Source organism: Juglans microcarpa x Juglans regia, chromosome 6S (genome assembly GCF_004785595.1).
Source record: "Juglans microcarpa x Juglans regia isolate MS1-56 chromosome 6S, Jm3101_v1.0, whole genome shotgun sequence".
NCBI classification, from domain to species: Eukaryota; Viridiplantae; Streptophyta; class Magnoliopsida; order Fagales; family Juglandaceae; genus Juglans; species Juglans microcarpa x Juglans regia.
The window spans coordinates 12,659,522-12,672,433 of NC_054605.1; the positions used below are offsets into that span (position 1 = coordinate 12,659,522).

The 12,912-nt window shown below is 35.0% G+C and overlaps 1 protein-coding gene across 1 annotated transcript; it reads left to right on the plus strand.

Annotated features, from left to right (window-relative positions):
• Positions 1-8,108: 8,108 nt before the first annotated feature.
• Positions 8,109-12,132, plus strand: LOC121236385 (cycloeucalenol cycloisomerase-like). The gene is made up of 8 exons (XM_041132799.1): positions 8,109-8,292; positions 8,419-8,573; positions 8,787-8,870; positions 9,309-9,350; positions 10,262-10,372; positions 10,444-10,635; positions 11,321-11,418; positions 11,751-12,132. The coding sequence occupies exons 1-8, from the start codon at positions 8,286-8,288 to the stop codon at positions 11,941-11,943; spliced, it is 882 nt and encodes a 293-aa protein (XP_040988733.1). The 5' UTR covers positions 8,109-8,285; the 3' UTR covers positions 11,944-12,132.
• The last annotated feature ends 780 nt before the right edge of the window (positions 12,133-12,912 follow it).

Genomic DNA, 12,912 nt, shown 5'->3' on the forward strand with positions numbered 1-12,912 from the left:
ACTCTATCTTTTAGTTCTCAATTGAGTCAGTTCTCACGAGTCACAATCACCTCCCACACTTCTTATGGATTGTGTTTTTATTGTTTGTATTATAATATTAGACTTATGTAGTTAGTTTTATAATTTTTGGGAGATATTGTGATTTTAAATTTTATGTGAAATTATATTAATCAGGTCAAATGGATTATTTGGATCAATTCAACCCATTTATATAAACGTAATGAAACGGGTCGTTTCGGGTCAATATACTTTTAATTAATTCATAACGGGTCAAAATGGGTGGTGTCGTGTCAATTCTTTATTTTAATGGGTCGTGTTAAGGTTGACCCATATCATATAATATACACGACTTAATACGACACGAATACGATCCGTTAAACAATTTATCCCAAAAATAGCAAAATTATCTAAAATGAAAGATTCAGTAATAAGCAACTTGAATTATGGAGTTCAGGAGGATTTGGTAGTCAGCAGATTGATTGTGAAACTCGGAAGGGTCCCACCAGGTAGATGCCGTGTGCGCTGAATATAACTGGTCTCTTCGCCTACCGAGAGTAAAGACTCCCGATCGGGATGATAGAACCCTTTCGCCAACCTAAAGAGCAGTAAAGCTGCTTGTCTTTTCTAATTATTACCCATGATGTCATTTAGATTTATTGCTTAAGTTGATCGTTTAGACTCCTTGCGATTGGTCTTCTAGCCTACCGAGAGGAAAGACTATTGGCCTTCTGAGGGGTAAGTCTTCTTGTCTTTTCAGACCTTGTCATCTCTCGTCAGTCTGGCTCCATAGTTTCTTCTTTTCTACTAAAATGCTCTCATTTTACACTAAATCTTCTCACTCATTCAAATCCAAGAAAATAAAGAAAAATATATAAAAATAAAATAAAATCAATAGAATTAAAGGAAAACCGACACTTTTCATAAATAAAAAAGTAATAAAAATCATACTTATCAGTAACACCCTGTGAGACCCAAAAATCCTTGCAATGCCTTAAGATTTGTGGGCAAAGACCAATTCTACATAGCAAAAAGTTTTTGGGGATAAGCCTTAACACCCTCCCAAGAGATTAAGTGCCCTAAGTACTCAACTTTTTTGCTGCCAAAAATACATTTAGAAGCCTTTGCAACAAAAAATGATAAGATTTTAGAGTCTCCAACAGTACATAAATGTTGTAAATGCTCTTATAAAGTTTTATTGTAAATTAAAATATCATCAAAGAAAATCAGGACAAACTTTCTTAGGTAGGTTTCTTAGGTAGGGCCTGAAAACTTCATTTATCAACCATTGGAAGTTGGATGGAGCATTGGTGAGCTCAAAAGACATCACCAAAAACTCATAATGACTTTTGTGGGTCCGAAAGCTGTCTTGTGTATGTCAGCAAGAAGCATTTTGATTTAATGGTATTTAGAATGCATATCCAATTAAAAAAAAAATACTACTCCATATAGTTCATCTAATAGCTCATCAATATTAGAGATATGATATTTATCTTTCACTGTGTCTTTATTGAGGGCATGATAATCCATGCATATTTGCAACTTTCATCTGCTTTCCTGACGAAGAGGATAGGAGAGGAGTAGGGGCTTTGACTACCCCTAATTATGCCACTACTTAACATTTCTGCCATCAAGCACTCTATTTTTTTTTTTTTGTAATGAGGATACCTATTAGGTTGCACACACGTTGGTTTAAAGCCCTCATGTAGCTGTATCTTATTATCATGACTTTGAGGTGGAGGCAGACTATAAGGTTTAGCAAAAACAACTATAAATTCTTTCACAACTTGTTGCACAACAGAGTCAATCTCAACTTCAGACTTCACAAGAACCTCTCATTTTAGATGCAACCAGATACCCCTTATTGATCCCTTTAGTAACTTAGGGACATGATTTTCTTCCTCCAGGGCATTGATGGATGGATTCCTTGTAACTTCACCACTGCATCATCAAAAGTACATTGCATAGTAAGTCAGTAAAATTCCACAAACTAGAGCCAAGACTCCTTAGCTAGTCCACTCCCAACACCACAGTGCAACCTCCTAGGGTCAACAGGTAGAGATGAGCCTTAAACTGTAGGTTTTGTAGCTTTATAAGAACTGCCCTACAACAACCACGGCAAGGAAGGCTATTTCCATTAGACACTTTGATTGACAGTCGTGAACACTACCTGTATTGATGAGTACATAAGGATCCACAAAGTTGTGAGTACTACATGTATCAATGAGAATCAGAACCTTAGGGTGGTCAATAATTCCTTTCACCCTTATAGTTTTTGGTGATGGAGAACCTGCTATGGCATGTAAGGAAAGGCTTAACAGTTCACCCACTTCCTTCTCTTCCCCAGTAGCCTCATCCTACTGTATTACTGCTATGGTACTTTCAGATTCTCCTTGCTTTTCTTCTTCCTCCTCCATGCCCTCCAGTAGAAATATTTTTGGATGGCTACACCTATGGCCTGGGTGAAACTTCTTATCACAATAATAACATAGCCCTCTTTCTCACCTCTCTTGCATCTAGGTTGGAGTAATTTTTCTAATGGGTATGACTGGTTTCCTGTTTGGTTGGTGGGGTGGAAAGTTGGTGTTGTTGGGTCTTTAGGTCTTGTCGATTAGGTGGGGCTGGTAATATGAGAATTGGTGCTGGGGCAGAGAGTTTTAGGGTGTAGTTTTCGGCAGTGGGGGTTTGTATTTGGTTTCTGGGTAAAGATCCTCGAGTTCTCTTAAAAACTTCTTCCTCTTATAGTTTAGCTAACCCAAAGGCTGCTGATAGGGTAATGGGTTTAAACATGGTGACAATAACTCTAAGGTCATCCCTCAGCCCACTAAGAAAAGTACCAACACAAAAGTCCTCCGTCAATCCACTGATCCTATTAGATAGGACTTCAAACTGTGTTTGGTACTCTTCAACAATAGCGGTTTGTCTTAACTTTTTAAAAGCCCTTACAAGATCCTCATAAGATGGGGGCCCAATGTGCACCTTTATAGCTGTCACAAATTCCTCCCAAGTATGGATTGAGCCAGAGTCCATTAACCAATAATACCAAAAAGGGCCTTGCCCTTCGTATGAAAAAAAAAAAACTATTTGTAACTTTTGATCATCTAGATTACTACAGTAAGAAAATAATTGTTGGGCTTTAAGAACCCACTCCTTTGATTCAAAACCATCAAATTTAGAAAAGTTCAATCTAAGAGTCTTAGCTTGAATTCCCCCATTCCCATCAACAAATGATTATTACTGACTTGACCCTTGGGATTAGAGCCTTCTCCAAATTGTTGATTTCCATCCACGACTGCGAACTGATCATAATTGGCAGCCAAGTTGTTAATTTGTTGTAACAATGCTTCCACCAATTGTCTCCATTTGTCTTGTTCTTCTCCCAGGTGCATGGTTTCCCCTTCAGAGTGGACATAGCTGATAAGTATGATTTTTGTGTGATTTTTATTACTCTTTTATTTATGAAAAGTGTTAGTTTTCTTTAAATTCTATTGATTTTTATTTTATTTATATATATTTTTCTTTATTTTCTTGGATTTGAATGAATGAGAAAATTTAGTACGAAATGATAGCATTTTTATACAAAAGAAGAGACTACGGATTCAGACTTATGAGAGGCGACGAGATCTAAAGAGAGCCGAGAGATTTAGGCGAGAAGACTTGATGGCGACCAGACTTTGCAACAAGACTCCGGGCGGTTAGATTGGGCGACCAGTCTAAAAGACCAACTTAAAAGACTAACCTAAACAATATCGCGGGCAATAACTATCAAAGGATTTGAAAGTAATTTGGATCAAGAAAAAGAGAAAGAAATCATAGAAGGAATCCACAAGAAGTCCAAGTTCGAAACGCGCTAGGCGACGGACTGGACATAGTTTAGTATTTCAATCATAACTTTCTACTCACATATCCGATTGATGTGATTCTTGATGGATTGAAAAGATATCTCAAAGGGCTACACTTTTGTCTCTGATAAAGATTTCTAAATTCTAAATCATGAAACTTGTACAAGGCTGCCAATATAAGTTCTAAAAGTTAGGCGATGCTTTAGACTGGAATCATGAAATTGTTAGGGTCTCTTTTCTACCATACATAGGCATATCATTAGCACGAAATTGGGGGGGAGACAGTTTGATTTTTAGAGTCCAAAAGTCCAGAGTCCAGTTTCTTAGTTTTAGTTTTTATTCTTTAAGTTTCTTTCAAGGAGATGGATCTGGAGAGTAGAGGCAAGAGCCGTATGCTTTATCAACCGACTTCAACGAAGAATACTAGTTCTATTCTTTTCTTTCAATTTCATTATGAACTAATTTTATTTTTTAGAGCTTTGATGTAGTATAGCCTTGAACACACAATTTATATTCTAAGTTATTTTATTTTTAATATTTCTATGATTGAGTGTTTATTCCTTATTTGTAATGCTTGTAATTTTCTAACTAATTATTATTCGATCTATTGAATCCCAATGAGATCGAGAGATGATTTGTGAGTAAGAGATCTAGGATTACATACCATTAGTTAAGTAAAAGTAGAGATACTTTATTGCGATTAATGTGATTTTCAAGAAAGATCCAAAGAACTTAATGAGTCTCCAACTAGTTAAATTCATATAGAGATATAATGGGTTCTTAGTTGGAGATATTTTTAATATTATTCGAGGGAAGATACTGAATAGCTAAGAGATTTTTATCATCAACTTGGGATGATTAGAGTTATATAACAAGGAAGAATACATTGTGTGAGATTTGTTAGGTGAAATCAAACGCTCTAAATTTATTCTTATTATATTTACAATATAAGATTTTTATGCTCTTTTATTCTTAAATTTATTTTTGTTAAGTATTTCAATTTACTTTAGAATCTTTCCATTTTTTCGGTTTTCCAAATAGTAATTAATTTAGTAAATTTCAGTACTCAATAACAAAAATTATTCTTTATGGGTTCGACATCCGTTTTCTTTAAAATATTTTACTACTTGTTACGATTTTCTACACTTGCAAATATTTTCAGCATAATAATAGCTTCCACAAGTTGAGCATGGTGGGTACCCTTGATGTGCTGAAGCTATTGTTATGCTCAAAATATCTGATTTCGCAGTCTCTCTTGATGTGGCCTGGCTTTCCACAACTCCAACAAGTGATCTGCTGTCGAGATCTCGTCTTGCTCTTGCCCCTGTTCTTGGAGCTTGATCTGTCATATCTTCTGCTATGATTGTCAACATTCAAGGCCAATCCTGAGCTCAAGAACTCACCAGAGTCTCTTCTACGTACCTTTTCTTCAAGAATCATGTTACGTACGTCATCGTAATTCAGTTTCATCTTGTCGTTTGAACTACTCACCGCCATCCTCATGGCCTCCTAACTATTTGACATCGATGCCAACAGAATCAACACTCTGATCTCATCATCAAACGCAATCTCTCCTTAAAACAATTGATTTGTGATCATATTAAAGTCATTCAAGTGTACAAACATACTTTCTGGCATCTTCATATGGAACAACTTTTTCATCAAATTCACCTTGTTATTTGCCGACGATTTTTCATACATACTTGACAAAACCGCCATGAGATTCACCGAATAACTTTCAGAACCTGTCAATCCAACATATTTCACTCAGCATCGTCCATGCTCTCCGACTTCTTTCTCAATAGTGGAAGATGGAGTCTCTTCCTATAAAGATAGTCATCAATCTGCATCCACTAATACATGAAGTCAGTGCCATCAAACTTCTCTATCTGGGTGCTTTTAGTTTATCTCCAACCATCGTTCTGCTTCGGACCCGAACCTGGCTTTGATACCAGTTGTTGTGAAAAACACACACACCAGCGATGACAAAAAAATAAAAACAAAAATTAAAATCACACGACACACAATTTACGTGGTTCTGCAGCATACCTACTTCCACAGAAAGGAGATTACATCACATAATCTTAACTCACTCACTCTAGGGATTTTTTTTTTCTCTCGCAATATGCACTCACATTTTACCTCTTTTGTTCACTCTAAAAATTGCTAAAAAATGTGTACAAGAAATCAAAATATTACATATTTATAGAAAATGGCATTGAAAATCCTAATTGGCAAAACTACGTTCTTCGCTCGAGCTACGTGCTTAGCGCCCCTTGAGCGAACAACTAATAAATACTAAGGTTTGTGTCTCGTTCGAGTCCACTATTACACCAGATTTGAGCGAACTCACAAGTTGAGTTTCACTCAAACTCTAAGTTGAGCGATTGTCGAATAAACTCACAGGTTGAGTGATAGTCGTGCAAAGTCACAGGTTGCACCTTTTATACTCACGAGCAAGGCTCTCCATACAACCCAACATATTAATCCTAAACGAATATTTAAAGACAAAGTAAATAAATAACTGCTAATGACTGAATAGACTAAACTAACTTTCCCACTTAACCCACTTGGCCCAACGTGGCCCACGTAACCCATGACTCAGTCTTACTAAAATCACAATAGAGACCCATTAAATGACAACACAAAGACCATTCTATCCCTTCACAATCAAACAATACCCTAACCTACGTAGCCCTGGACACAAGCCGAATAACAAGGCCACTCATTTCCCCATTTCTTAGCGATAAATTTCCACACAAGTAAGCCAGATCTTGAGCCATCTCGACAAAAACAGACTTCCCGGAAATAATCCAAAAGAAAAGTACTTGCCCAAAAGCAGACTAGTAACTTTCACCGCTGAGTGATAGAAATTTCTCTCAGCTTAGAAACCCATAAGAGAGGGGTTTTTCTTAATATAACCACTTCCTAACTCGCCGGAACCAGAGTATTACATTTTTCGTTTATTTTTACAGCTGAGATTAAATGAGATGGATTGAGATTAAAATTAAAAATTGAATAAAATATTATTAAAATATATATTTTTAGTATTATTTTTATTTTAAAATTTAAAAAAATTAAATTATTTATTTTATTTTATGTAAAAATTTAAAAAAATTAAATTATTTATTTTATTTTATGTAAAAATTTAAAAAAATTATAATAATTAGATGAGATAAAATAAATTAACGTAAGCTGTGAAAACAAAGAAGAGAGAGTCAGACTTTCGCAAGGAATCTATCCTTGAACATTTGTAATTTGTAAGAAACAAGGGAGACCATGTTTGGCTTTCACGTTTTTGAAAATGAAAAGGCTTTCTATTTTCCTTTTTTAAAAAAAGGCTTTCATCTAATCGTTTATGTTTATGTAAGTTTCCAGGAAAAAGTACAAAATAAAACAAATTTTACGAAAATTAGAAAAATGTGGAAATATACAAACCTCTCTTGGACTAACGTCTAATTTGAAATCACTCTCAAACTGATTTTGACGATCATACTCCATTCTATTTAAAAGTTTGCAATGAGCCCATTTTAAGAAAAAAATTAACTCTAGAAATCCTACAAAATTCAAACATAAAAAATAATTTAAAAAAGCTAGCAAGATTTTATAAAATTCCCCACTTTTTAGTTTTATAAAGAATTCATGTTTTGTTTCAAAAAAAAAAAAAAATTTATTAGTTTTTCTATTTTTAATTCTTTATTATTTTAAAAGATTTGATTTTTTATTTGTTGTATTTTTTTTATTATTTTTAATTTTATTTATCAAGGAAATTTTCTATCAAATGGTGGGGTAGATTGTAAATTTCTAGTAGTTTAAGACGATAATCACCAAAATTAAGCATTTTTGGAAATGACTATAAACTTGATGGTAAGTTAAAATAGTCTCCATATTTATGAGTTAATTTTATTTTCAAACTGATGTGTAGAGTATACAATCCACATAATTTAAACTGTAAGATTTGATTTGTAAGATTTAAATTAAAAAAATTTATATTTCAAATCAAATTATGTTGTGTAAGCACTTTATTAGATATATTCTACACACTGACTTGATATTAGAATTCTTCCTATATTTATTCCTTAAAAACACGCATTTCACACAAATTTTATTTAAGGTAATTCTTATATCTATCAACTTACTTTCATAAATACCAACACATATTACATCCCAACAAAACTTTATTTATATAATTTGCCTTTTTCATTTTTTTTTCATCACAATTTCACAAAAATCAAACACTCACCCAGTGAATCAATGCTAGTTTGGGAAATAATTAGGGATAAGGACCTAAGAAGCCTACTTTCACTAACCTTTCCGCATCTTCTTCTGTACACTTCAATCTAATCTAATCTCTTCTCTGTCAGTGTACCGCAGTTCACATCCTGCTTAGTGCTTAACGACACCAACGGTGCATCCAGTTCCAATACCCAGATCCGAATACCCAGAATGGGCGGTAATTTCCACAATGTCCTTGCCTTCAACTTCTTAGCTATCTCTCTCTCTGAATTAATATTCAGGGTTGGTTAATGCTGATCCCAGCCTAATGAAACAACTTCCGTTTGGCAATTGGTTTATATAGGTGCGGAATCGGAGTCGGAACCGGCTTGTCCGTATTCGAGCTTATGGCTCGCTCCTGACCACAGCAAGCGATGGGGCGAGCTATTCTTCCTCTGCTACACTCCCTTTTGGCTCACCCTCTGCCTAGGGATCGTCGTACCCTACAAGCTCTACGAGGTTTTGAACCTTCTAATCATTGCCGAACAATTCCATTCCATGTTTATACGTATTTGTCGATATTAATCTAAGTTGCATTTTGCATATGATTAAAAATGGAAGTAATGGGCTTTTAGTCAACTCGGGCGTTGTCCATTTTTAGTCTCTCTCTCGCTCTTTCTCAGTGATAATCTATCAAACTTTCTTTGAAAAGAACCATTTGGTGATTGACAGAGCTTTACCGAATTGGAGTATCTAGTTCTGGGTTTGATTTCGGCAGTTCCTTCGTTCTTGATACCTGTGCTATTTGTTGGAAAGGTACACTCTTGACTTTATTTCCTCAATTTTGAATTACTTTTTTTATGTGTACATTCTTCATTTAACCACATAAAATGATCTTCCCTCCTTTTTAGTGGAGAAATCTATTGAAAATGGTTGCTGGGCTACATATCACAGTGGCTTTTATCATCTTTATAATATTAGCTGAGGTAATATCTTTGTTCTAGATGAAATTGCACAGGCCGATCAAATTCAGGTTTACGTAGGGAATAAATTGTTTTTTTATTGACTTCTCATTAGTAAGCTTTCGTTTTCAAAAATCTAATAAAAGCTAGGTTAACTGTCACTTAGGCTAAAAAGCAGTAGGGAATGGTAATTGGTTGCTCAAAGCCATCTCTTGGTGGTTGCAATGCCTAATGGAGGTCAACTATAGTCTTTTTTGTGCTCATATCTTTTTTCTTGGGTGTTTTTTTGCAGGCTGATGGACTTATATTTTGGAAGGATCGTTATTGGGTCAAGGCAAGTTTTTTTTCTTGTTTGGTTATACTTGTCGAGTTAATGAAAAAGGTTACAGAACAATGAATATTGTATCTGGGTCATGCATCTTTTGGACTACCTGTGATTTATTTTCATAAATGATATTCTGAACTTTTTTGATGGACTTGCCTTAAATTTTTGTAAGCTTGTATTGCACTTGATATGAATATGTAAAGTTAAATACATGCTTAGCTTGCATTCCTTTCGAAGATGACTTTTAGCCATGATTTTCCGATAGAATTGTATGATCACGCTATGATAAAAGTATCAGCTGTTTCTTCTCCTGCCTCTCTTATCTTTGGCAGCGAGTAGTTGATAGAAGAATTTGAGAAGAATATCTAACAGCAGGGATTTCAAGTTTTGATGTGATTATCAAGGGAATTCTTCTTTAACCTTTATTTTCGTATGGTTTTCTGGAACCCTTACAATTAAACATATTGAGCACAAATAGTTTTTAATGTAATGATTTGGTGAAATATGTTTGTGTTGGGTTAATACTTTCAAGCTCTTTTTTAGAGTTAGAGCTTTTAAACGTACTAAGAAAAATTACATGAAAATGGTATTTGTATATGTTATTTCAATGCGTTGAGTTGTCAGAGATAAATTTTCTTGTCACTGATAAGTAATTGCTGTATAGCGGATGGGAAATAATGTCATTGAACACGCAAACACTTTGATCAGACTATAAGCTGGATTGATTTAACGTGTACACGCCACGGCCAAGTTTATACAAGAATTCTTTGGCATTTGAATGGTGGTTATCACTCATCTGCTTATTATAATTATTCAATCCAGTCTCATTGCATACATGCCTCGTAATAAGGTAGCCCGAAGATTCATTCTTGTATTACACCTGTTCTTTTTATTAAACTTAAAACTTATCTTCCTGGCAGGCCAGCCTCTGGATTATAATCTTTAGCTATGTGGGGAATTACTTTTGGACCCACTATTTCTTCACAGTTTTGGGGGCTTCTTATACCTTTCCATCATGGAAGATGAACAATGTAAGCCACGAAACAGAAAATCGTCTGACTACATGTTATAATTTCTAAAAAATTAATTTGTTTCTTTGCAGGTACCACACACAACTTTCCTTCTCACACATGTTTGCTTTCTGTTTTATCACGTTACATCGAACATTACACTTCGCCGACTACGGCATTTTGTTGCTGACTTTCCAGAGAAAGTTCAATGGATTACTGAGGCTGCATGGATTTTGGCACTTGCCTATTTCATAGCATACCTCGAGACTTTAGCCATTTCCAATGTATGTTTTGACACTGTTTTCGCTCCATTTTATTATCAAGATCTTTCATCTAACCTTACATAGATTTGGAATATATGCAACCTTGAAATGTGAGTGGATTAAAGGTAGATAAATTAGAATGTTGCGATATTACCAGGACATTTTGGAGGCATTATTTATTCTTCACAATGCACATTATCTACAGCCTTATCAATGGTATCAAGAATCTAAGAATCCAAACCAACTGAATATGATTACTAGCGAAATTCCTTGTCGGGTAAGTTTTGACCTGCATGAGAGGCATAACGATCTGGGCACGGTCTCTGAGAGAGACTTGGTGAAATAGACATGTCTGTGAATATGCAGACTACCTGCACTTGGACAGAAAGACCCTATGAAGCTTGACTGTTCCCTGGGATTGGCTTTGGTACCCCTAAGAAAAAGAAATCCTTAAAATACTGATAGATGCTCATCAACACACAGATGGTAGGCTAACTACATACGTTGTCCACCCCACCTTGTTTTAAGCGGTATTGGGCATCAAAATTTGGATATTTGTAGATGAGGAAGAATAAACCTATATTGAGGAAACACTTTCTTGTTTATTCTTTTCATTACTCTTATGAAAGTCTACAACTTGTATAAAAAAACTACTATGAAAATCTACAATGCATAGAGAATGATCCTTTATGTTGAATATGTGCAGTTCCCCTATTATGAATTTGTGGATCGTTCATCCATGTACAAAGTTGGGTCCTTATTTTATGCCATCTACTTCATCGTGAGCTTCCCCATGTTTCTGAGGTAGGGATTTAACTACTGGTCATTTTGAATTGTTTAAGGTTTCCTTCTTCTCTAAGACTTGCATAAATTCATTATCTGACCACATTGCTAGAAATAGGAACGTCTTCCTCGCCTTGACCAATGTGAGTGCATATTCTGGAAAATTTCCTCCATTTATCTGAAGTGGAAAGAATACCATAGTGTAGAATATACCTTACATATCTATAGGTATATCCATGCCCAGATCGCTAGAAAAAACTTATACATGGGATTCTCTTAAAAAAATTATATATTATTCTCACCTATCAACATTATATTTGCCTTTCCTGATGGTAATTCATCTACATGTGCAGAATTGATGAGAAACCAGGTGATCCGTGGGACTTACCCAGAGTGGCTGTCGATGCTCTGGGTGCTGCAATGCTGGTTACAATAATACTTGATTTGTGGCGCCTGTTTCTGGGACCTATTGTTCCCATGTCGGAGTCAAAACAGTGCCTTCAACCTGGACTGCCATGGTTTCCAGGACATGCCAATGAAACTTGACACACATGGATTTGCAGGACAGGGAGAGACCTGGGTTAACTTCCCAGCCATTGAAGTAACCAATATCTGCAATTTCTTCTTGTTGATGCGTGTAGTGCGTGCTGTACCTTGGTAGTTGGTAGCGACATTTAAAGAATTGTATTAGCAAATGGTGAAAATTAATCATGTAACCATTGGTCCATCTCTTAACAATTTTCCTTGGTACAACCAGCAGTGCCTTCCACTTCTTAAAACTTCTACCATTACAAAAATTTCAAGAAAGTGAGCACAGAAAGCCATATACAAATCCTTTTTTGAGAGAGAGAGAGAGAGAGAGAGAGAGAGAGAGAGAGAGAGAGTTTGAAGTGTGGTCGTACCCGTAAAAGAATTGGGATAGAAAACATCTGATAAATAATCTACTGCTGAGTGTGGGAATGGGCAAGTGGCATGGCGTTGCAGAATGTTTTTGTTCATACCGTCGTGAAGAAGACACTACTTAGAATAATGATAGGATTACTATTCTATTACTACTTATTTATTACTTTTTTTGTATTTTTTTAATTTTTTATTTTACTTAATTATTAAGAAAGTGAGTATTAGTAAATTTATATATTTTTTCTTAATGATTAAGGATGCTAAAAAAATACTTAAAAGAAAATGATAAAAAAATAAAAAGCTTTGAAATACACTTAGGTAGTAGATGAGTAGTAACAAGATAGTAAGCTTATCACTACCTCACTATTTATGGGAAGAGTGTGCGAAAGAGTGGGTGCACCAGTCTTTTTTTTTTTTTAAAAAAAAAAAAAAACATATATCTAACCAATACGATGAGAGTAATGCTATATATACTCACAATTTTATGAATAACCCATTTTATTAGTAGTACTTGTCCACTTCCTAAGAAACGGAAGGGAAATGATCCGTCAATTGTTTGGGATGATTTTACAAAAGTTGAGAGTTGTCCTATAGGTGATCCTAAGTCCAAGTGTA

Excerpts from the sequence above, each read along its gene's own strand:
- LOC121236385 (XM_041132799.1), top strand. Across the intron at positions 10,373-10,443 it reads CATCATGGAAGATGAACAAT|GTACCACACACAACTTTCCT; the intron begins GTAAGCCACGAA and ends GTTTCTTTGCAG. Across the intron at positions 11,419-11,750 it reads AGCTTCCCCATGTTTCTGAG|AATTGATGAGAAACCAGGTG; the intron begins GTAGGGATTTAA and ends CTACATGTGCAG.